This window comes from Adiantum capillus-veneris, chromosome 20, assembly GCF_014529385.1.
Source record: "Adiantum capillus-veneris isolate H3 chromosome 20, ASM1452938v2, whole genome shotgun sequence".
Taxonomy (NCBI): Eukaryota; Viridiplantae; Streptophyta; class Polypodiopsida; order Polypodiales; family Pteridaceae; genus Adiantum; species Adiantum capillus-veneris.
The window spans coordinates 27530871-27554522 of NC_140950.1; the positions used below are offsets into that span (position 1 = coordinate 27530871).

General features: G+C 46.4%; 2 protein-coding genes across 4 annotated transcripts in view; one reads left to right on the top strand and one right to left on the bottom strand.

Annotated features, from left to right (window-relative positions):
• LOC147432272 (uncharacterized) overlaps nucleotides 1–23652 on the top strand; it is a 98943-nt gene that overhangs the window by 15111 nt on the left and 60180 nt on the right. For 2 of the 3 annotated variants that reach the window (XM_086492232.1, XM_086492231.1), the window contains exons 3-4: nucleotides 4585–4669; nucleotides 4806–4881. In XM_086492232.1, coding sequence (XP_086348358.1) covers nucleotides 4585–4669; nucleotides 4806–4881 — 161 coding nt within the window. Of the gene's footprint in view, nucleotides 1–2958; nucleotides 3101–4584; nucleotides 4670–4805; nucleotides 4882–23652 lie in introns of those variants that run through there. The other variant, XM_086492233.1, reaches the window with a different exon arrangement.
• Nucleotides 9940–10437, bottom strand: LOC147432275 (uncharacterized). The gene has a single exon (XM_086491484.1). It carries the CDS (start codon nucleotides 10435–10437, stop codon nucleotides 9940–9942), a length of 498 nt encoding a protein of 165 aa, XP_086347610.1.

Consider the following 23652-nt stretch of genomic DNA (forward strand, 5'->3'; position numbering starts at 1 on the left):
GAACACAGAGGGAGTATCTATTTGAGGAGAGTTGTTGAAGAGCTTCCTAGCTCCCTCTATTCTAGTAGCAGCTGCGATGAACTCGTCGAGAGTGGCGTCGGGTCGGAGACTCTCTCGGAGTTTTTGCTGAGAAGTTTTGGGAAGCGCCTTCTCCACCCACTTTTTAACCATGCATTCACCGGGTTGTTGGGGAAGCTTGGCCACCAGCGACTTAGTTTTCGTCATAAGCTCCGCAAAAGTCTCCTCAGGTTTGAGCACCATGTTGGCCAACTCATCCAACACCTTCTCCTGGTAGTCACCTGGCCTGAAAGCTGCACAGAACTGCTGTCTTAAGGCTGCCCAAGTTGCAAAATGGTTCTCTGCAAATTGGCTGTACCATTTATCTGCTAGGCCATCCAGGGTGGATGGAAATAGTACCAAGTAAGCATCTTCTCTGTTCAGCCCACGTCCCCTACAGAGAGATACAAATCTCCTTGCATGGTCGTCAGCATCTTCTGAAGACAGCCCTTTGAATGTAGGGAACTTGATGTTCACCTTGGCCAAAACACTAGCTAGTGGCTCCATGATTCCTTGCTGAGTCTGTTGCACAATAGCTTGTTGTAGAAGAATAGGAGAGAGCTTTTCTGGAGAAGGTGATCGCGAAGATGGGGAACCTGATGAAGGAATGGGTGATGTGATATGTGGAGGTATAGGTGATGAGGTTGAAGGATTTCTACAAGGTGTCAAAGGTCGTCTTCTGTGATAGTACTTCAGAGGGCTCAGTAGTGGGCTTTGACGCTCAACTGACCTCCTTGTATGTGTCATGCAGTGACCTCCAATCCAACCAAGCTTTGGGCAAGAGAACCTTGAACTGGCTGAAGACTGGTCTAGACTCTACTAGACCAGACGAGTGACTAGACTAGCTGGACCAGGGACGAGGGACGAGGAGGACTAGACCAGGGTCGAGGGGTCTAGACCAGAGACGAGGCAAGTTGGACCAGGGCGAGAGGGGACCAGGCCAGCAAGGCGAGAGACTAGACCAGCTAGATTAAGCTATCAAGGGTGAAACTGGACCAGACCAACAGGCTGCACAGGCGAAGCGAAGAAACCAGCTACTCAACAGAGTGAGACTTCAGTTGAGGTCCCACCGTGATCGCCAAAATGAGAGCACCTGTAGCGCGGATAATGTGTCGTGCTCTCTACAGTGTGGGTGTCCCCCAGTGCAATGTGCGTGACAATCTCACTCAACAAACAGAAACTCTCTCAACAGAATGAAATACAAGAAACAATGGATAATAACAGAGACACAGCCACATGTGGACTCGACTAACTCAAAGGACCATGTACAGACTCTGGAGTGACAGCACACTCAACTCCAGCCCAAGACTCACAGGTACAAAATAGGGTGTCGAGGCTCAGATGTGCATGGATGGTGTAGCAGTGCTCTGTGTAAGACTCTCTAGACGACTACGTGCAAGATAATATGGAACTGTCCCAAAACGACTATTGATATGTACAACCATAGGAGCCACCAACGGCCCATAAATGTCCAGCCAGCTAAGTCTATCTCCAAACTGAGTGGTGGTGGTGACCTGGCCACGACGTCCACTAGACCACCGTAGGTACCCTGCCACGTGTCACTCCCAGCCAAAGGGTCCGTTCAGTGTGAACCAGACCAACTGTAGCTAACTGTCCAACTGCCTGTCCTGTGAAGTGACACTGTAGCAGGCTACATTCGGGACATCTTTCTTGGAGTAGTACACACACTTAGCAGTGATGGAGTACAACAAGGTCTCTTACACTGCTCATGATGGCATCTACTTGGAGATTTCTTGACGGGTGGAGTCTCCCAGATTGCTACTACGCTCGTGGAGTATTGTCCTCTTCTGGACAACATCGTAGCAACATCTTCACTCAAGGTCTCACAACTTTGGCTTTTGGTGAGTTGTTTAGCATAGGTTGTGAGAGGGGGTGTAAGATTTACACCGCTCTGTTGCTTCAACTATGCTTGTATGGCGAGTGAACTCCTAAGCTGGCCACCCACGTGCATTGGCATACTGAGGCTGCAGTAGGTCTAGGTCTGGCCACTCTGGCCTGTCGGACATGGTCCTCAGGTGCCCTCTTAGGGTTATATTATATGTTGCCGTATTTTTCTTTTCAGGTATTGTGGGGTCTTGCTGGTGGGTGGCCGACGTGGGGACGAACACCCATATAGGCAGTCCCCCTGCCACACCTGTGAAAAGTATAGTTGCAGTAGGGAGCCCCGCAAAAGGGGGGGGGGGGGGACTCCCTTGGTCACAGTATTGTCAGATGCAATGGAATTGAAAAAATAGGTAGAATCGAGAATTCACACTTCCACTCTCCTTAAGAGAGGGTTAGAGAGATGAGGTAGAGATGTAGAGAGAGAGCAAGAGACGAGAAAGATGCATTGAAGGGGTCCCAACAACCTGCTCAAGGGCCCCACACACTGTTACCGATGTAGTATTTGATTTAATATGCGTAAAAGGAATGTACATGATGCAAAACCTTAATGCAGACTTTAGCACTAACAATTGTATTTTAGAAGATAAATAATAAGAAATACTGCAAGAGGCGCATAGTTGAGGGGCTATGCACTTGGGAGTGGAACTCTGCCACTTTGTGTCTCATCACTAGTGTGAAGTTCTTTTCGATTCAAGTGCTTAAAGCACTAAAGCTTGTTCCAATTGTTATTTTCTGCAGGCACGTGGTGCCCTTCCGATTTCATCTTTTCGACAATTCTAAATCTCTCTCCAACTGTTGAGAATTTGAAATTGTTGCACTAGTCAAGGTGGATTCCCTTGACGAGCCCTACACATTGGCATGAACATATTCATTCCTGCCAAGTCCCTTTCATCTAGTGGTAAGGACATCCTCTTTTCATGTTGAAGAAACGGGTTGGATTCCCGTAAAGGATAACCTTCTTGGAGAGGCCGGCATTTTGATTTTGATCACCTCCAAAAATTAGGGTTTTTGGAAAAAATTGATGCATGTGTTTGATTGATATTCTAGACACTCTTGTTATTTGTTGATAGCGAATAGGTCAAGAGAATTGCTTTGGACCAAAGAAGGTGGACTTACAAGCATTTGAAAGTATGTGGAGGTAGGCATCCACTACTACAAGTAAGTAGGGAAGTATTTGTTTGGCAACTAGTTGAATACCTGATTGAGAATCTATTTGGAGTTACTGTTTGAATTTGTTTGAACTTGTTTGGGCTTGTTTCATTTATGAGACTTGCTTTGAGTGGTTTAGGCAGAGAGAGAGAGAGAGAGAGAGAAGAAGAAGAAGAAGAAGAAGAGAATTTTAACGTCGTAGGAAACTATCCCAAGAGACCTTAAAGATCTATTCGACGAGGAGAGCTGAACTCAAGACCTGTTATTCAAGAGGGAAATGGCATAACCAATCTACCAGGTATAATGGTTGGACTGAGTCCAACAGTTATTTGTGCGATTACGCATAGTCAATGACTGGTACAATGATAGACTTGACAAAACGGTTGGATAGTGTCGTGGATCCATTACGACAGTTACTTTGAATGGTTGGGTGCAAGTCTAGGACCTGTTCCACAATAAACTACAACAGTTGGACACATGTCCAGACCCGTTATAACGGTTTATGGTTGGAAACATGTTCAGGGCTTGCTTTACACAGTCTATGTGACTACTGACACTCCATATTTCTTTGTTCAATGATTGCATAGACTCGCGATCTCTGGATTGCGTGGCATCTGTGTGCAGCATATCATTGAGTATTATCATGGGCATGTTTGCATGCTAATAATGTTACGGTTAGCTATGTTAGTGCTGCCTCGAGTCAAGGAGAGAGAGATCCGAAAGACTTCCGTTCAGCCTTGAATTGCGTTGCAATTTGAGGGGGTCTGACAGGCTGATGATGTGGCAGATTTTACGCTAGAGTTGCTATTGGCCAGTCAATGTCAAAAACGCATGCTCTGTGTGCTTTTTAGCACAAGCTGTTAATAGCAGATTATTTTAGAGCTACTTTTGGGCCAGGTGCCTATAAATCGATGCCCAAGGTGCCACTTGTATATGGATCTGGTGAGTTGGTTCACACAGAACATTTGTAATCGCAACAGTTTAATAATATGATAAAGAAATATTGCCAGGGGTGCTTATTTGGTGACCAACAATCTGTGAAGGGGAACTTTGCCCCTTGTTTGTCGTCTCAAATCTATCGAGTGTGAAGTGTTATTATTCTGCTTCCAGTTGTACAAAGTTTGTATGAATGATTTTTCGTTGGCACAATGTGCTTCATTTGTAATTCAGGAAATGATGAATGTGGTCCATACTTGACAGAACAAGGCTTCACTTTCTGAAAACAAAACAATTTCTGGATAAAGGAAGCTGAATGTGAAGTATTTGTGTTTAATTAGCACTATTAGTGGCAGCATAGGTGAAAATGTTAACAGTGTTATTCATGAAATGATTGCAAAGATGGAGGACAGTTCTTAATTGAGTTTTGATAAATTTTTACTTCCAAGTTTGGCTTATGGTACTTGCCAATTGGTTTTGAAACTTGAAGTTTGTATTGCTGCCGGATGTTAAAGGAGGAGCTTTGTGTTTTTCAAGGAATCAGGTGTGAAATTCTGAAGTGCTTTTGGCCAGTTGGTGTACCTGCGCATGGCCACCTGCAAGAAGCTGCTCGAAACGCAAGGTGATAGCAATTGACCTATCATTTTGTAACAAGGAAAAAGATGGCATGCCCAATTGCCACCTAGAAAGTGGATTATTTCATAAGTTTGTTGGTTCATGGTAAAAATTACATACCCGTTTTTGTCTTTCTGATCCAGGTATGATCTCATACAAAAGGCATGCAAAAGAAACAATATGGACGTTCTTCTCACTGCACATCATTTAGATGATCAGGTTTGATGTTAGTCCCTAGTTGACCATTCCAATCTTTACTCAAAATTTTATTGCACCTTCCTATATAGCTTTTCCTAAATTCATCTAGGTGCATATACTTTGCCTTTTGCAAGCTATTGTGCTTTATTGCAATAACTTAGCAATGAATCATTGATTTTGGGGCTGCCAGCTGCTTTCTTTTATTTTCCATATCGAATGATTTGGGATCTTGACATGTTCATGTCTAATAAACTGGCATTGCACCTCTGTGCAAGCATCCCATAAGTGCAAGTCTGCTTTTGGCATTCTTTCTTTCTTTTGCACGCACACACTTTATTACTTGATTGAGCTAGGTAGAATATGCATCTTATGGGTATACTTCTCGAGCATATAGTCTTGACCTCTAGAGTTGGATCCATTACTCATTTACTCATGTAGTCTTTTCAGCATTCAGTTTGTTTGTAGCACTTTCAATTTTCACCTTGCATTAGTTTATTTTTCATGTGTGCTTTAAGTACTCTTTTCATCTTGCTTGTGAAAGATACCCTTTTCATCTTGTTTGTGAAAGATTCTATATAAGCACCAGTATTGGATTTGTACCTGTATGGTTCGATCTCGTACCCGTGTGAAAAAGGGTTCCATACCTACGTGAAAAAGTAAACCATACTTGACTTTTGAAGGGTCTTTCTTCTAAAGTTTTATAACGGGCTTGATAGTTTGCAATTTTCATTCCAACCTATAGATAGGCTTGTAGTTGTAGCTAGCTTTGGTCTTTGATGGTTTATTCTCGACTCTCATTGATGTAGGCTCATAGTTGTAGCTAGCTTTGGTCATTGATGGTTTATTCTCGACTCTCATGCATGTAGTCTTGATTCCTTGGTTTCACCTTGCTTTCTTTCATGCTACTTTAGGTTTGTTATAACACGCACTTCTGGCTTGCATCAATTTCCTATTACCTTTGGTCTATGGAGTTTCCTATCTACTCACAAGTCATACTTGATAGTGAGATATGCGAACTCTTAAAGCTTTCAAGTTCCAATTTTGAAGTGTCGAGTTTAGTTCTGAAGTCTAAAGTCTCTTTCAAGAAAGATTTTTTCAATGTTTAGTAGTGCATTAGTTTGTGCATATTTGCCTATAAAATTAGGATCCCATACGACTCGGCAAGAAGGGCCAAACGAGCCATACTCTAACCGTACTTCTGTACTTGTGTGGTAGTGCCATGTGGTTCGCGAATGGAAAAACTATGATAAGCATTGTTCCAGCCTTGAATGGATAGTGTGTGTGTATTTATTATTCTCTAATTTCATCTTTTGATTTCCATTTTATTTGAAACATTTAGAGTGATAAATTTTATGAAGTGGGGAGCTCATTTGCAATTCAACTCTCTTTGTTGGATTTGGTTATCAGGACATTTGCTCTTACTTTGCAAGTGCAAACTTTGCCCATCAAGTTTAGTATATGAGACAAACCCAATTAGATGGTTTCATAAAGCAAGCTCTAATTAAGGACTTACTTTTTCAAACGCGTACATTCCCTTTAGCAATGGTGACATGATGTTACACGGGCAAGAGAGAGAGAGAGAGAAATGAAATGAAATGTTATATTAACGTCTTCAAAAGGCCAAAATGACCTATGAGACCAATCAGTTACAAAATAGTGAATCTAATACCATGTCTGGGTACAAAAGAACTAGAAAAGAACTAGAGAGAGAGAGAGAGAGAGAGAGAGAGAGAGAGAGAGAGAGAGAGAGAGAGAGAGAGAGAGAGAGAGAGAGAGAGAGAGAGAGAGAGAGAGAGAGAGAGAGAGAAATGAAATGATATATTAACGTCTACAAAAGGCCAAAATGACCTATGAGACCAACTGATTACAATGATGAGTCTAGTACCAAGTCTGGGTACAAACAAAGAAAACTACAAACAACAAACTGAGATAGGAGTGCTACCGGCTCCTATGGGTGGCTGGTAGGCTGAGCAATGGTATCATGCCACAAAGGTACAAAGTGGGGATAAGTGTCACCATGATATAATATAGCAGTAGCATGAAGCCTATCCTGATCGACACTCTGGGTCTCGTGCTAGGATCCTGTGGATCCTCTGCCGCAATCTCTGCTGGTGCTGCGTGGCTCCCCTCCTCAGTCGCGGTTGTCTCGATCTCCCCAACTCTATAGCCCGGTCAATGAGAGTACCACTGGTGTGTGTATGGGTGGGAGTCGAGCTCTGTGATGGTGGTGTCCCCTCTGCCTCTGTGGTACTGCAAACTGAAGAAATCTGAGATGCGTCTCTGGGGCTGTCTCTGTCTTTGCCCTCTCAATAGAGCGTCTCTATGTCTCTGTATCTCAAGTAGAAATAATCCGAGACATCTTTGATCCTGATATCTCATGACTCTATCTAGCGAGTCAAAACCATCTCTGAATAGACAATGAAAGCGTTCCCGTATCTCATAGTAGACTGTGCAATGACATATGTAGTGAAACTCTGTCTCTGGCTCTGCATGGCATAACTGACATATCCTACTGTCTGTTGGTATGCCTCTAAATCTACCTGTCTCAACCCCAAGCTGGTGTGAAGACGTGCGAATCTGGCCTATGGCACATTGTAACCCATGAGATAGATGTGTGTCCATGTAGCTGGGCCGTGTGACAAATCCGTCTGTCGTGAGTTGGAGAAGATGCTCTCTATAGAAAGCCCTCTTCGTACCCAACTCACGTGATGGCTCTATCCATGTCCTCTTGCTATCAAGTTGGATAAGATCCTGCCGAATGAGCCTAGTAGTCTCCATCCGTGTAAGAGCCAAAGATGGTGCATCAAGAGAATACTGGAAAGGGGGCAGCCTGTCCATGCTGAAACCATGCCTCTGAAACCAAGAGCTCATTTGTGCATACCAACATGATGTATCTCCCTGTAATGCTAGTTGTTTGGATGACTCAAGAGCAAGCCTAGCATACCTGTCCCTGGTGGAGTCCCATAAGCTGTGTACAAATGATACTGATCTGGTGAGTGCCTCAACCTCCATAGGTGGGGCAGCCAGCTCCGCTCGTATGATGTCATGTGGGACTGAGGCCTTGGCTCTAATCAGCCTAGAAATCATAGATATCAAGGGTCTCTCCATATTACTCCATCCAGCACTGTCAACAGACGGTCCCCAAACCTGAACCCCGTAGTGCATAACTGAAGCGACCAAAGTGTCGAAAAGCCAGAGCTTTGTTCGAGGTTCCTAGAACTGAACCTGCAAACAAATCCTCTCTAAACCGCCTAGGGTTGCATAGGCACGAGTCAATCCAGTGTCTGCTGCCACTTTCAGTGTGAACCTCGGTCCACTAAAGACCACCCCAAGATATGTGTATGCATTAGTGTACTCCATACTGTCCTGCCCATATGTGAATGTAGGTGCTGATCTCCTAACCCACTGTGGCGTGGTATTAAATACCATGACCTTGGTTTTACCAAGGTTGACAGACAATCCACTATCCCCTGCAAAACTATGCAAATGACGTCCAAATGTCTCTGCATACCCTCTGTTGAGTTTGATATCAACACGATATCGTCAGCATACAATAAAAGAGGGATCCTTGTCTCCGCAAGCTGAGCTCCTCTATCTCCTCCTCTGTCAATATAATCAGAGACCTCATCAACATACATACCAAATAAAGTAGAGGACAATGGGCATCCCTGTTTCACTCCGATAGTGGAGTGAACTATGTCAGATATCCCCTCTGATGTGCGTACATGACCCATCACTGAACTGTACAATGCCATAATTCCCCATATCAGCTCTGTGGGTACCCCCAATTCCATAAGTCGGCGCATCAATCTGGCCCTCGGTACTGTGTCAAAAGCTTTGTGGAAGTCCACAAAGCTGCAATATGTCCGTCTACCATGTGCTCAACCCTCCTCAATGATAGCTATGAGTGTAAAGACATGATCTAGTGTGGAGAAACCCCTCCTGAAACCAGCCTGCCCAGGTGCCCGTATGCCCATAATCTTTGCCCAACTGCTCAGCCTATGCTCAAGGATGGATGCATACAACCGTGCCAATGTGTGTCCTACCATGATAGTACGGTAATTCCCCGGCACTGTGGGGTCTCTTGTCTTGAAGATAGGTACAATAGTAGATAATCTCCAAGACTCGGGAAAGCCCTCACACACGACACTGTTGAATAACCGTGCAAGCATCTCTGCCAACAAATCCCCAGCATGTATAATGTGCTCTGCTACCAAACCCTCATGATCCTGTGCCCGTCTGGTCTTCATCCTGTCAATGGCCTCCTTTACGATCTGAGTGGTAAAGAAGGTGCTCGTAGCCAGACATGGCTGTGGTGGATCTAGTAGTGGTGGCTATCCAGGTACAGTGTATAAAGATGCTGCATACTGCCCCCATATCTCTATAGAAGTAATCACTGGTGGGGGAGACTGCTCATGGAATAGACGCCAAGCCTCTCCTGAATCTCTACTAAGGAAAAGCTCATATAAATTTTGCTCCATCTGGACCAAGAAAGCTCGCTTCTTCCGTCGCACTAGTCGTTGTGTAGCAATACGAGACTGTCTATAGGTGATCTCTCCCAATGCAAGCTCCCGCTGTATCTGAGCTCTCCTCTGTCGACACTCCTCATCATACCAGCTGTTCTGAGACATGTGCCCAGAACGACGTCGCTGACCAGGCTGAGTGTGTGGGTATGCCTCTGTCGCTGCCCCATGTAATGTCACTGTTAGCATAGATGTGATCTCCTCCACTGTGTATACTGGCTCTGATGCGCATAAAAGCCTATGTATCTCCTCTGCATAGACTGAGTGATCAGCTCCGAACTATGTGCAGTAGTGGTTGGAGCTCTTCTCTGAAAAGAACTGCTACACCTCCTGATCCTCTAGTCCCATGCGTAGATCTGGTGCATGTCCGGCAAGCTGTCTCCCATCTGTATCCTGATATGCGCGGCATCAACTGTCGTGCAGGTTGATGAGTCTCTGAGTAGAAAACAATGTCTCCGTCTCTGAAGCTGTCCTCAAAGGCCCCCACATCAAGTCTATACGAACCATTACAGTTCCAAACCGCCATCCTGAGAGTGGTCCCATAGGTCTCGCACTGTCATGTAGAGCGGTGCTCTGTAATCACTACTCGTCCATTTCTGTAGAAGGCTAACTTTCCCTTATCCCTTGCTGCTATGATCTCCGGCATGACCTCTCTCATATGTGAAAGCTGTGAGAGCGTAAGATCATCTCCTAAAAAGATACCTGTTTTCTTGAGGGTTGGCCTCCTCTTTAAAAAGTCTTTCTTTTCTTCCATGGAGGGAAAGCGCAAAATGAGAGCCCGTTCTTTTGAACTCTCCCCATTACCTTCACTCTTCTTGCCCACTCTCCAAGCTTGTGTGTGCGAGGGCTTCTCCACCCCCATCATTGACATGAGGCTCTTCACCTCTTGGTCCACCTTATTTGAATCTTTTAGGCCGGTCACTCTCACGTGTAGAGTGCGTACCCTTCTTCGTTGTTCCTCTTCTAGTGTCTTGTTGATGATGTCGGGTGTAGTCGGAATGTCCTTGCCCTTTCCCTTCTTGACAACTTCAATCCACTTTTCAGCCTCTTCCATCTTCTTTTGCGTTTTGGAGAGAACCTCCACCCATGAGGTCTTCTTTTCTCCTTCCTCCTTTATTTCTTTGACTTGTGCTCGTATACTATTCAACTCATCTATCATTGATGGCTGAATTTCTCCATCTTCAAGGCGTCCTCCCTCTTTGGTTTCGTCGAGTTCCTTCCGAAGGGCTGAGATGCTACCTTTATAGAGCTTGAATTTCATCCCGGAACTCCTTGCGCTCTAGTTCCCTCGCCTTTTCCTCCCTCTTTTTCCATTCAAGAATTAAGTTTTTCTCTTTCTTCCACTCATCCATGTGAGCTTTGCATTCTTTCAACTCCCTTTCAATGGCTGTCATCCTCTTGCTTGTGACCATGTAGTGCGCCTCCATCTGTCTTGCCTTATTTGTTTCACTTTCTAAGAGAGAGGAGAGACCAACCTACACGCACCGCATTATGCATACATGTGTTTCCACAATAAGCCTACATGGCATACATTTGCTTTTTGCACGTGATGAATGAAATGAAATGATATATTAACATCTACAAAAGGCCAAAATGACCTATGAGACCAAATTGATTACAATGGTGAGTCTAGTACCAAGTCTGGGTACAAACAAAGAAAACTACAAACTAGAAACTGAGATAGGAGTGCTATTGACTCCTATGGGTGTCTGGTAAGCTGAGCAATGGTATAATGCCACAAAGGTACAAAGTGGGGATAAATGTCACCATGATACAATATGGCAGTAGCATGAAGCCTATCCTAATCGACACTCTAGGTGTCGTGCTAGAATCCTGTGGATCCTCTGCCGCAATCTCCGTTGGTGCTGCGTGGCTCCCCTCCTCAGTTGTGGTCGTCTCGATCTCCCCAACTCTATAGCTCGGTCAATGAGAGTACCACTGGTGTGTGTATGGGTGGGAACCGAGCTCTGTGGTGGTGCCTTTGTGGTACTCAGACTGAAGAAATCTGAGATGCGTCTCTGGGACTCTCTCTGTCTATGCCCTCTCAATAGAGAGTCTCTATGTCTCTGTATCTCAAGTAGAAATAATCCGAGACATCTCTGATCCTGATATCTCATGACTCTATCTGACGAGTCAAAACCATCATTGAATAAACAGTGAAAGTGTCCGCGTATCTCATAGTAGACTGTGCAATGACATATGTAGTGAAACTCTGTCTCTGGCTCTGCATGGCATAACTGACATATCCTACTGTCTGCTGGTATGCCTCTGAATCTACCTGTCTCAATCCCAAGCTGGTGTGAAGATGTGCGTATCGTAACCCATGAGATAGATGTGTGTCCATATAGCTAGGCCGTGTGACAAATCTGTCTGTCGTGAGTTAGAGAAGATGCTCTCTATAGAAAGCTCTCTTCGTACCCAACTTCCGTGATGGCTCTATCCATGTCCTCCTGGCTACAAGCTGGATAAGATCATGACGAATGAGTCTAGTAATCTCAATCCGTGTAAGAGCCAAAGATGGTGCATCAAGAGAATACTAGAAAGGGGGCAGCCTGTCCATGCTGAAACCATGCCTCTGAAAGCATGAGCTCATCTGTGCATACGAACATGATGTATCTCCCTATAATGCCAGTTGTTTGGATGACTCAAGAGCAAGCCTAGCATATCTGTCCCTGGTGGTGTCCCATAAACTGTGTACAAATGATATTGATATGGTAAGTGCCTCAATCTCCATAGGTGGGGCAGCCAGCTCCGCTCGTATGATGTCATGTGGAACTGAGGCCTTGGCTCTAATCAACCTAGAAATCATAGATACCGAGGGCCTCTCCATATTACTCCATCCAGTAATATGGAGAGGCCCAACTGTCAACAGATGGTCCCCAAACCTGAACCCCGTAGTGCATAACTGAAGCGACCAAAGTGTCGAAGAGCCAGAGCTTTGTTCGAGGTTCCTGGAACTGAACCTGCGAACAAATCCTCTCTAAACCGCCTAGGGCTGCATAGACACGAGTCAATCTAGTGTTTGCTGCCACTTGAAGTGTGAACCTCGGTCCACTAAAGACCACCCCAAGATATGTGTATGCATCAGTGTACTCCATACTGTCCTGACCATATGTGAATGTAGGTGCTGATCTCCTGACCCACTGTGGCGTGGTATCAAATACCATGATCTTGGTTTTACCAAGGTTGACAGACAATCCACTATCCCCTGCAAAACTATGCAATGCGTCCAAATGTCTCTGCATACCCTCTGGTGAGTCTGATATCAACACGATATCGTCAGCATACAATAAAAGAGGGATCCATGTCCCTGCAAGCTGAGCACCTCTATCTCTTCCTTTGTCAATATAATCAGAGACCTCGTCAACATACATACCAAATAAAGTAGAGGACAATGGGCATCCCTGTTTCACTCTGATAGTGGAGTGAAGTATGTCAGATATCCCCTTTGGTGTGCGTACATGACCTATCACTGAACTGTACAATGCCATAATCCCCCATATCAGCTCTATGGGTACCCCCAATTCCATAAGTCGGCGCATCAATCTGGCCCTTGGTACTGTGTCAAAAGCTTTGCGGAAGTCCACAAAGCTGCAATATATCCGTCTACCATGTGCTCGACCCTCCTCAATGATAGCTATGAGTGTAAAGACATGATCTAGTGTGGAGAAACCCCTCCTGAAACTGGCTTGTCCAGGTGCCCGTATGCCCATAGTCTTTGCCCAACTGCTCAGCCTATGCTCAAGGATGGATGCATACAACCATGCCAATGTGTGTCCTACCATGATAGTACGGTAATTCCCCGGCACTGTGGGGTCTCCTGTCTTGAAGGTAGGTACAATAGTAGACAATCTCCAAGACTCAGGAAAGCCCTCACACATGACACGGTTGAACAACCGTGCAAGCATCTCTGCCAACAAGTCCCCAGCATGTATAATGTGCTCTGCTACCAAACCCTCATGATCCTGTGCCCGTCTGGTCTTCATCCTGTCCATGGCCTCCTTTATCATCTTAGTGGTAAAGAAGGTGCTCGTAGCCGGACATGGCTGTGGTGGATCTGGTAGTGGTGGCTGTCCAGGTATAGTGTATAATGATGCTGCATACGGCCCCCATATCTCCGTAGAAGTAATCACTGGTGGGGGAGACTGCTCATGGAATAGACGCCAAGCCTCTCCTGAATCTCTACTAAGGAAGAGCTGATATAAATCCTGCTCCATCTGGACTCAGAAAGCTCGCTTCTTCCGTCGTACTAGTCGTCGTGTAGCATTACGAGACTGTCTATAGGTGATCACTCCCAATGCAAGCTCTTGCTGGATCTGAGCTCTCCTCTGTCGACACTCCTCATCATACCAGCTGTTCTGAGGCATGTGCCCAGAACGACGTCTCTGACCAGGCTGAGTGTGTGGGTATGCCTCTGTCGCTGCCCCATGTAATGTCACTGTCAGCATAGATGTGATTTCCTCCACTGTGTATACTGGCTCTGATGTGCATAAAAGTCTATGTATCTCCTCTGCATAGACTGAGTCAGTCTCTGGTGTAAAAGTATAGCGTGGATGTCTACCACCCCGTGAGGCGTGAGATGTATTCTACTCAAAGGAGACTGATAATGTCAAAAGTGCATGATCTACTGCTATCCCAACAGGCCTGGCCCCACTGTAAAATCATGAATGTGAGAGATAAAGCTCGGATGTGTCAGAACATAGTCTATAAAGCTCGGATGTGTCAGAACATAGTCTACAGTACTGGCCCCATGTCCGTGTGGAAAACAAGTAAAACCTGTAGATGATGGCAAGGTCGTAAGCCATTCAGTATGGCTAAACTGTGAGTAGTCGTCATCTCCCTGAGGTATCTCCCATACTCTATATGCTCTCTGTCGTGTGAGCATCTCTCAAGCCCCATCTCCTCTGGCTCTAGCTCTTTGAGCATCTCCACTGAGGTGTCATAGAAAACCGTCTGTGAACGGCCTGTACGGGCATTGAAATCCCCCAATATTATGATGTCTCCATCCCTGGAGAACTCCCAAATATCATCATCAAGTACAGAGTAAGGAGACTGTCCTTTGGGTGAAGCATATACTGAAGTGCTGGGAGGAAAATAGCATATGGCGATGTACAAGAAACGTCCAGTCTCTGCCCTTAGCCTCACCCACATGTATCTGGCCTGATCATCTCTCCGAACTATGTGCAGTAGTGGTTGGAACTCCTCTCTAAAAAGAACTGCTACACCTCCTGATCCTCTAGTCCCATGCTCAGTTCTGGTGCATGTTTGGCAAGCTGTCTCCCATCTGTATCCTGATATATGCGGCATCAACTGTCGTGGAGCCTGATGAGTCTCTGAGTAGAAAACAATGTCTCTGTCTCTGAAGTTGTCCTCAAAGGCCCCCACATTAAGTCTATACGAACCATTACAGTTCCAAACCGCCATCCTGAGAGTGGTTCCATAGGTCTTGCACTGTCATGTAGAGCGGCGCTCTGTAATCACTACTCGCCCATCTCTGTAAAAGGCCAACTTTCCCTTCTCCCTTGCTGCTATAATCTCCGGCATGACCTCTCTCATATGTGCAAGCTGTGAGAGGGTAAGGTCATCTCCTAAAAGATACCTGTTTTCTTGAGGGTTGGCCTCTTCTTTAAAAATTCTTTCTTTTCTTCCATGGAGGGAAAGCGCAAAATGAGAGCCCGTTCTTTTGAACTCTCCCCATTACCTTCATTCTTCTTGCCCACTCTCCAAGCTTGTGTGTGCGAGGGCTTCTCCACCCCCATCATTGACATGAGGCTCTTCACCTCTTGGTCCACCTTATTTGAATCTTTTAGGCCGGTCACTCTCACGTGTAGAGCGCGTACCCTTCTTCATCGTTCCTCTTCAATTGTCTTGTTGATGATGTCGGGTGTAGCCGGAATGTCCTTGCCCTTCCCCTTGACAACTTCAATCCACTTTTCAGCCTCTTCCACCTTCTTTTGCGTTTTGGAGAGAACCTCCACCCATGAGGTCTTCTTTTCTCCTTCCTCCTTTATCTCTTTGACTTGCGCTCGTATAATATTCAGCTCATCTATCATTGATGGCTGAATTTCTCCATCTTCAAGGTGTCCTCTCTCTTTAGTTTCGGCAAGTTCCTTCTGAAGGGCTGAGATGTTACCTTTATAGAGCTTGCATTTCAGCTCGGAACTCTTTGCGCTCTAGTTCCCTCGCCTTTTCCTCCCTCTTTTTCCATTCAAGAAGTGAGCTCTTCTCTTTCTTCCACTCATCCATGTGAACTTTGCATTCTTTCAACTCTCTTTCAATGGCTGTCATCCTCTTGCTTGTGACCATGAAGTGCGCCGCCATCTTTCTTGCTTGTTTGTTTCACTTCCAGAGAGAGAGAGAGAGAGAAAAGAAAGAAAGAAAGAAAGATTTTTAACGTCTATGTCAGGCCGAAATCGGCCTATGAGACAAATCAAATGTACATGGTGTGTATGTCATCCGTCTATCGGAAAGACAAATGAAACAAAACTGATACAAAACTGAACTGAATGTAGGTAGTGGAGTATCTGAGGAGGGATGGAGCTCTATCTCTAGGGGTATATGCATGTCTATATGCTCAGGGTAGTACAATCATGAGAATGCATCAAGCTATCTAGCTCCATCCTGTACTAATGGGGGGATGTAAGATGTGGTACATGGGCGGGTCTGGTGCCAAGGCTACCCGGATGAAAGCTGTCGGGTCGGCCCTCATCTGAGCCACTCGCTCCTCAGTGGCACGGCGCTCCCGGGCTCGGATCTCCTCGATTTGTCGGTGGTGGGAGCTCGCGCCCCTGTAGCCTGTGACTCGTGGTCGTCGTCTAGCTCGGCTCACCTCCGCCTGTGGGAGTGTCACTCCCCTCTGAGTGTCTGGTGAGGGAGGGGCGGCAATCCTCTGAAAGAAGTCTGTGAGCTGCGACTGTCTCCCCTCTGTCTGTGTAGCTGTGTGTGGCTGTAGTAGTGTGTCCCGATGGCTCTGTATCTCTAGTAAGAAACGTCCGAGCTGTCTCTGATCTCGAGAGTCCATTATCTCTCGGAGAGTGGGCTGTCCTCTGAATAAGGCCTCATACCTGCCTCTGATCTCAGTGTATGCTCTGCATCTACATACAAAGTGCTCCTCACTCTCCACCTCCTCTGTGCAGGCTCTGCAGACTCGCTCCTCCCTGGGAACACCAGTATGTCTCCCGATCTCAATCTCTAACCTGTGTGAAGCCACTCTCAGCTGACCAATCGCCACCCGTGAGCTATGTGGCATATATGTGTCCATGTAGCGTGGTCTCTGTATGAACCCCCCAGACAATATGGTGAGAAACTGGTCTCTGTAATCTGACATCCTCGTCCCCAAGCCAGGTGACTCCCAGACTCTCCTAGTGTATAGCTGCCACAGATCCTGTCTCAATACCAAGTTCCTCTCACTGCGAGAGAGGTGAACATATGGTGAGTGGGGGTCGTACTGGAATGGTGGTAGGCTCTCCATGTCAAGACCGTGTCCCTCAAACCATGCTCTGACCTGTGAGTACCATGCTCTCTCATGCCCACTCTCTGATAGCTGTATAGCTGCCTCAAATGCTCTACGAGTAAGTCTGTCAGGAGGTAGCTCTCTCATCCTCTGGATGAAGCAGACTGTCTGGAATAGTGCCTCTACAACCATAGGTGGTGTGGCGAGCTCGGCTCTAATAATGTCATGTGGCACTGTCTTCTTGCTGCGGAGCAAGCGTGAGATCATACATACCTGTGGCCTCTCAAGCTGTGTCCACTGGTCAGCTGTCAATCCTGGTGCCCATACTGCCGCCGAGTACATCAAGGCCGGGGTGACTAAGGTGTCGAAAAGCCACCCCTTCGTGCGGGGCTCCTGAAAGTGTGCCTGGTGGCATCTCCGCTCTAGCATGGCCAGAGCTGCATATCCTCGGGTGAGCCTGTCAGCAGCAGCCTGCCTCATAGTGAAGGGTCCTGGTAGGCTGGTGAATGTGATGCCAAGGTAGACATAGGAGGTGACTACATCAACCTGTCCTCCTGCTGCTGTGAAGGTGGCAGCGCTCCTCACTGCACTTGATGTGTGAAAGATCATAACCTTGGTTTTGCCAAGGTTCACAGTCAACCCCTTGTGTGTGCTGAATTCGTCCAAGGCCTCAAGATGGCGTTGCAAGCCCTCGGGTGACTCTGAAATCAACACAATATCATCAGCATATAACATGATGTGGACCGGAGTACCTGCCAAGTCGCTCCCCTCTCCTCCTGCTCGCAGTATGTAGTCGGAGATCTCGTCGATGTAGAGCCCAAAGAGTGTCGGGGAGAGTGGGCATCCTTGCTTAACACCAATGGTGCTAGCAATGGTCTCTGAAAAACCGCCTGGGCAACGAACTCGACCCGTCACCCTCTCGTAGAGAGCATATATGGCCCAAATCATCTCTGTTGGTACCCCAATGCTGTGAAGGCGCTAGAAGAGTCTCTCGCGTGGGACTGTGTCAAAGGCCTTGCGGAAATCCACAAAGCAGCAGTAAAGCCTCTTCTTCCGCGCCTTTGCCCCATCAATGAGGCAGCGCAGAACGAAGATGTGATCAGTGGTGGAGAAAGCTCGTCTGAAACGTGCCTGGCCTGGAGCTCGTAAACCCTCGATCTCTGCGTAGCAGCTGAGCTGTGCCTCAAGTACTGCTCCATATAGCTTGGCCATCGTGTGGCCAATCATGATAGTCCTGTAGTTCCCTGGGTCCAGGGTGTCGCCAGATTTGTGGATAGGCACTATGGTGTGCTGTGTCCACTCCTCTGGGAAGCCCTCCCCTATAGCCCGGTTGAAGACATGTGCAATCAATGGGGCTATAGTGGAGGCCGCATAAATGATGTGCTCACTCTGTAATCCAGTATGGTCAGCTGATCGTCTGTGCTGCATGCGGCGTATGGCCCTCTCTACCATCTCTGCTGTAAAGAAGGAGGAGCACGTGGGGCGTGGCTCGTGTGGCTGTGGGATAGGAGGCTGTGAGAGAGAGAGAGAGAGAGAGAGAGAGAGAGAGAGAGAGAGAGAGAGAGAGAGAGAGAGAGAGAGAGAGAGAGAGAGAGAGAGAGAGAGAGAGAGAGAGAGCTGAAAAGGATCATAATGCAAACTATTGATGCGTTGTGTCTGCTCCTGAAGGCTCAAACCCCTTCTAAAGCAGTTGACCACCACTTTGAAGGTGCTATCTGCAGTCAAATAAGGAGCTTTTCTATCATCTGGATAGCTTTCAATTGCTTTGCGCAATTCATCATAAGAGCTTCCTACTCCCCAAACTTCATATATGCCTTTGACCAAGAAACGTCTGGAGAGAATAGAGCGCGCAATGTCCTCTGAGGGAAGGTTGACGAAGTAGAAAGGAGAGTCAGGATGGTGGTGCTGGGGCTGGGAGAGATAGAGAGGAGGAGCAGGAGGAGGTCGAGCCCTGTTCTGTCAACTGCTCTATGGCCCCTGCACGCCTGCCCTCAGATCGCAGCCTGCATGAGCTGCATTTCAGGAGCCTGCTGCCTTGCTGGATGACCCTGCTCACTGCCCCTTCACTGTGCGCTTGCCTGGTTTGCTGCCTTTGCCTGTGCGCAACTGCCCCTAGAGAAGGATGCTAGAGAGAGAGGCCTTCGCGACTCACCGGAACCACGCTAAGCTCCCTGATCAGGTACCACTGTCAGATTCACTGCTGTCCTAGCAACAGAGCTCCTTATTGCCCTCGCAAGAGAAAGAAAGATAGACAGAGGAGAGAGAAACGAGAGAGAGAGAGAGAGAGAGAGAGAGAGAGAGAGAGAGAGAGAGAGAGAGAGAGAGAGAGAGAGAGAGAGAGAGAGAGAGAGAGAGAGAGAGAGAGAGAGAGAATGGAATGAAATGAAATGTTATATTAACGTCTTCAAAAGGCCAGAATGACCTATGAGACCAAACTGATACAAAAGTGGTGAATCTATTACAATGTCTGGGTACCTTAGTACTAAAGTACTAAGTGTGAAAAGTGTGAAAGTGTGAAAATAAATGTGAATGTGAAAAACCAAATACAAAGTATTAAATAAACTTCTTAGGAGCATTCTGGGTGTCTGGCTGGAATGCTTCTAATCCTTGGTTGTAGTCTCCTCCGGTGAAGTGTGCTTTTGCATCTCGGTCGTGGTCGTCTTGATTTCCTAAGCTCAATCGCCCTGTCAATGAGGGTGCCTTTGGTATGAATGTGGGTACTCCTTTGTGCTGGCTGCTGGCCTCTTGCTTCTCCTTCCACTCCTGCTTCTCTCGATCTAAAGAAATCTGTGATCTGCCTCTGAGTCTGTAGTGCTCTTTGTCTTCTCATTAGATTATCCCTGTGCCGATGTAGTTCCAGTAGGTACAAGCCTAAGCATCTTTGATCTTGGTATTGCATGACTCTATCTAGAGGTCCAAAGCCTTCTTTAAATAGGCAATGGAAACGCCCACGTATCTCATAGTATACGGTGCAATGGCATATGTAGTGTAATTCTGTCTCCGGCTCCATTCCGCATAACTTGCAAATTCTGCTCTCAGGTGGGATTCCCCTAAATCTGCCAAATTCAATTTCCAGCTGGTGTGAGGATGTACGAATCTGACCAATAGCACATCTCAAACCATGAGATAGGTGGGTATCCATGTAGCTCGGGCGAATCACAAATCCATCTTCAGATAGCTGTAGGAAGTTTTCTTTGTAGTCGGCCATCTTCGTGCCCAATTCTTGTGTAGGGTCTACCCATGTCCTCTTAGTATCCAATTGTATAAGATCCTGACGGATGATTTTATTAATCTCCGTTCGTGTAATTGCCTGTAATGGAGCCTCAAGAGAGTATTGGAAGGGGGGTAATCTTTCCATACTGAACCCGTGTCTCTGAAACCACGAGGACAGTTGTGCATACCAGCATGATGTATCCCCTTTCATTGCTAATTGTCGAGAGGATTCGAGGGCCAGTCTAGTATATTCGAGGGCAAGTCTAGTATGAGAGAGAGAGAGAGAGAGAGAGAGAGAGAGAGAGAGAGAGAGAGAGAGAGAGAGAGAGAGAGACGAGAGAGTGACGTGGCACCACCAAGTTTTGACCAATAGAATAGATTTCGGCCGAGGGGCCTAAACCCTAGCAGAAGAAGAAGACACAGAAGATTTTATCAACTTATTAAAGATGGCCGAGATTAAGAGGGGTTAGGATTAAAATCCTAACCCAACCAACTTACACATCAATATATCTTTCTTTCTTTCTCTTGTCCTTGATATGAAGGGCTCTTGTCCCGTCTATTTTTTACAAATAAGCTTCTATCATCATCTCCTTCACATAAAATAAGGTTCTCTCATCATCTCCTTCATGTGAAGGGCCCTATTTGTAAAGAATAGACGATTTTAATGCAAATCGATTTCTCTTGTTTATTTTGGTTATCTTGTTTGTCAAATTATTTGAAGCACACGATGTCTATTTCTCAAGAAAAAGTCTCATAGATAATGTAAATTTGAACCTTATTCTATATTTGTTTCTCTTGATTGGCTGTTTTGTGCAAGTGTTTCAGCCCTGTTTCTAGGTTTTAATCACACCGGTCGGAGGTAGAATCTCCTTAAACCTCCTGAACATTTAAGTGTAAAGAGTAAGAAATTTCACTTTTATGTCTATTTTATTGTTGACTGTCTACTAGGGATGAAGGCCTTTGCTCTTTTTTTTTTTTTTCAAGAAAAAGATTCTTCTATTAGTTTATGAAACTGCCCAACGGGCTACAAACTGCCTCGACAAGAGGGGGCTATATCAGCATGAGGGGAGACTCTCCCAATGAAAAAATGACATGTACAATGACGGCTAAATCAGGACTTCGAAGGAGGAAACAACCACACAGGTGGCCAGTAGTGCCATCTAGGAGCCCCATGGACCATGGTGTAGAAAGGCCTAAGACCCCAAAGTAGAAGGAAGGTCTCGTGGCGCCCCGACATATGGTTGGAGCTGCCCAGAAGCCTCTCGAATTGTCCTCAAAGTGTATGGATCAGATCTAGCCAGATATCTCGTATAGTCTCCATTGGTGGAATTGTCAAAGTCGGCAATGCGGAAGCGTGCAGACCAAGGTGAGAAAGCGAGCGCGAGAGAGAGAGAGAGAGAGAGAGAGAGAGAGAGAGAGAGAGAGAGAGAGAGAGAGAGAGAGAGAGAGAGAGAGAGAGAGAGAGAGAGAGAGAGAGAGAGAGAGATGCACTGAACCAATCAACCAAGGCAATGAGATAAATGATGATAATACAATGGGGGCTGAGGGTTTCTTATATAGAAACCTCAGTAAATTGCCCTACCCAGACTTTGACAAATAAGTGAAATAAATCCCTAAAAGCCAAAATAAATATTGGGTTCACACTGGGTAGTTCACTTGAGATGCCTAAACTTTAACACCCTCTTTGTAGCTCATAGTGGACATCAATAGTGAAACCAAGTCGATGAAGAAGCTACCATGGACACCCTTGCGGCTGCAGACTACTGAATACACCTCGGTGTTGCTCGCCTCAACTTTGTACCTGAAAGAAATGCCATCTTGAGCATCAGTTGCCTCTGTAGAAAATCTGAACTTTAGACAAGACTACGTCCAATAATCCCCATTCGTGAACTGTGAATATATCACGTGCAAAATATAACACTCCAAGATAATGAACTCTAGAACACATCCTGTCCATGATCCGACCAACACAATCCATAGTGTCTTTGATACGCCGGATTGGTTCCCTGCCAGATGCATGTGCCTTGAACTCCGACCTATGGGTCAAAACACCAATAACTTGAACTCCTACACAAGGGTCCAAATCAATCATAGGGAGCACTGTCTGCCCCTCTCTGCCACTCACAAGCCTCTCTCTGGCTGAAGCTAGTGGTGACACCGATCTGTATGTGACTAGAAGGCGGGAATCGGTTCCAGTGTGGTTGTTACCACACCAGCAACCTCTCTGCTGTCCTTCCCTGAGTCACTGTCATTGTTGTCCTCCTGTAGCTTGCTTTTACCTTTGTCCTTTGCAGAATCTGTGTCTTTGCCTTTGGATCTGCAATCCTTGGCCAAATGACCTCGCTTTCCGCACTTGTAACAACGGTACTTTGTCCTTTTTCTGGAATCCGAAGCAGCATGTGCCTTGCCATGTGTGTCCACCATCTCAGAAATCCGAATTTTGCCTTGAGTAACCAACATGGCTTCCTCCTCAATGAGACAAGAGCTGTTTTCGTTCGTGACTTGTGGCCGTAGGATTCTAGCCACCGTTTCATACTCTGTAGGCAACTTCGTAAGGACCAAAGCAACTAACTGGGTACTAGTAAGTGCACTCTTCATAGTTGCCAGTTAATCATGCACAACTTTAATCTTCATCAGAAATGATTGCATGGAACTTCCTCGAGGGAAATGGATTTCAAATAACTGTCCAAAAAGGGTGACTGCTCGCATTGTGGAATCTGGATCAAACATTCCAACAAGCTTGAACCACATTTCGCTGGTAGTCTTCAAGGTTTGAATGGTTGGAGGTAAGTCCTTCGTAAGAGATTCCGCAATGGCTGACATCGCCTTCGCATTGGACGCTTCCCAATCGACACACGATTGGAGGTGCTCTTCATCTTGAAGGTGGGTGTACCTGTTGTTGGAATCCTTCGTGGGATGAGGCTCTGTGCCGTCGACAATATCCCATAACCCTTTTCGAGTAAACCAAAGCCGCATAATCAAATTCCGATGAGCATAGTTGTTGCCATTCAATTTGTCGCTTGCGCTCGAGCAAGGGGGAGCCATCGTGAAGTTCGGAAGGCTTGGTACTTGTACCGTCTCGCACTCCAAAATCTGGCCGCACAAATCCCAAGCCGCACAAGGTCTTCGCTCTCTTACCGCTCCCAAACCGCTCCAGCAGATCCCTCTTTGCTGCACAACGACCGCTGCAAAAGGACAACTCCTCCAATGGAATCTCCTGGGGCTCCCCGCCGATGCCCTTCTCGTGTGGAAAACACTACCATGCCACGAACCCTTACCGGTCCCCACAGGCCAGAACCGGGCCACCTTTGCCTCTCAAAACGCGGGGCAGCAGGGTGAGCAGGCGGGCAGAACAGGCAAAAAAACTCAAAACGGGGCTGCAGGTTGCCTCTCAAAACGCTGGACAGCAGGTCAATTTACGGTTGCTGGGCAGCAGGGCAAACAGGTTGCGTTTTCAAAACGCTGGACTGCGGGCGTTTCCACGCAGGGAATAGGGCAGGGCAGGGCGGGCTGTTTGGCAGCAGGTGGAAAAACGCCAGGGCCAGCAGGTTGTGTAGACGGTTTTTTTTTTCGCGCTGAGAAGAGGGCAGGTGAAAACGCCAG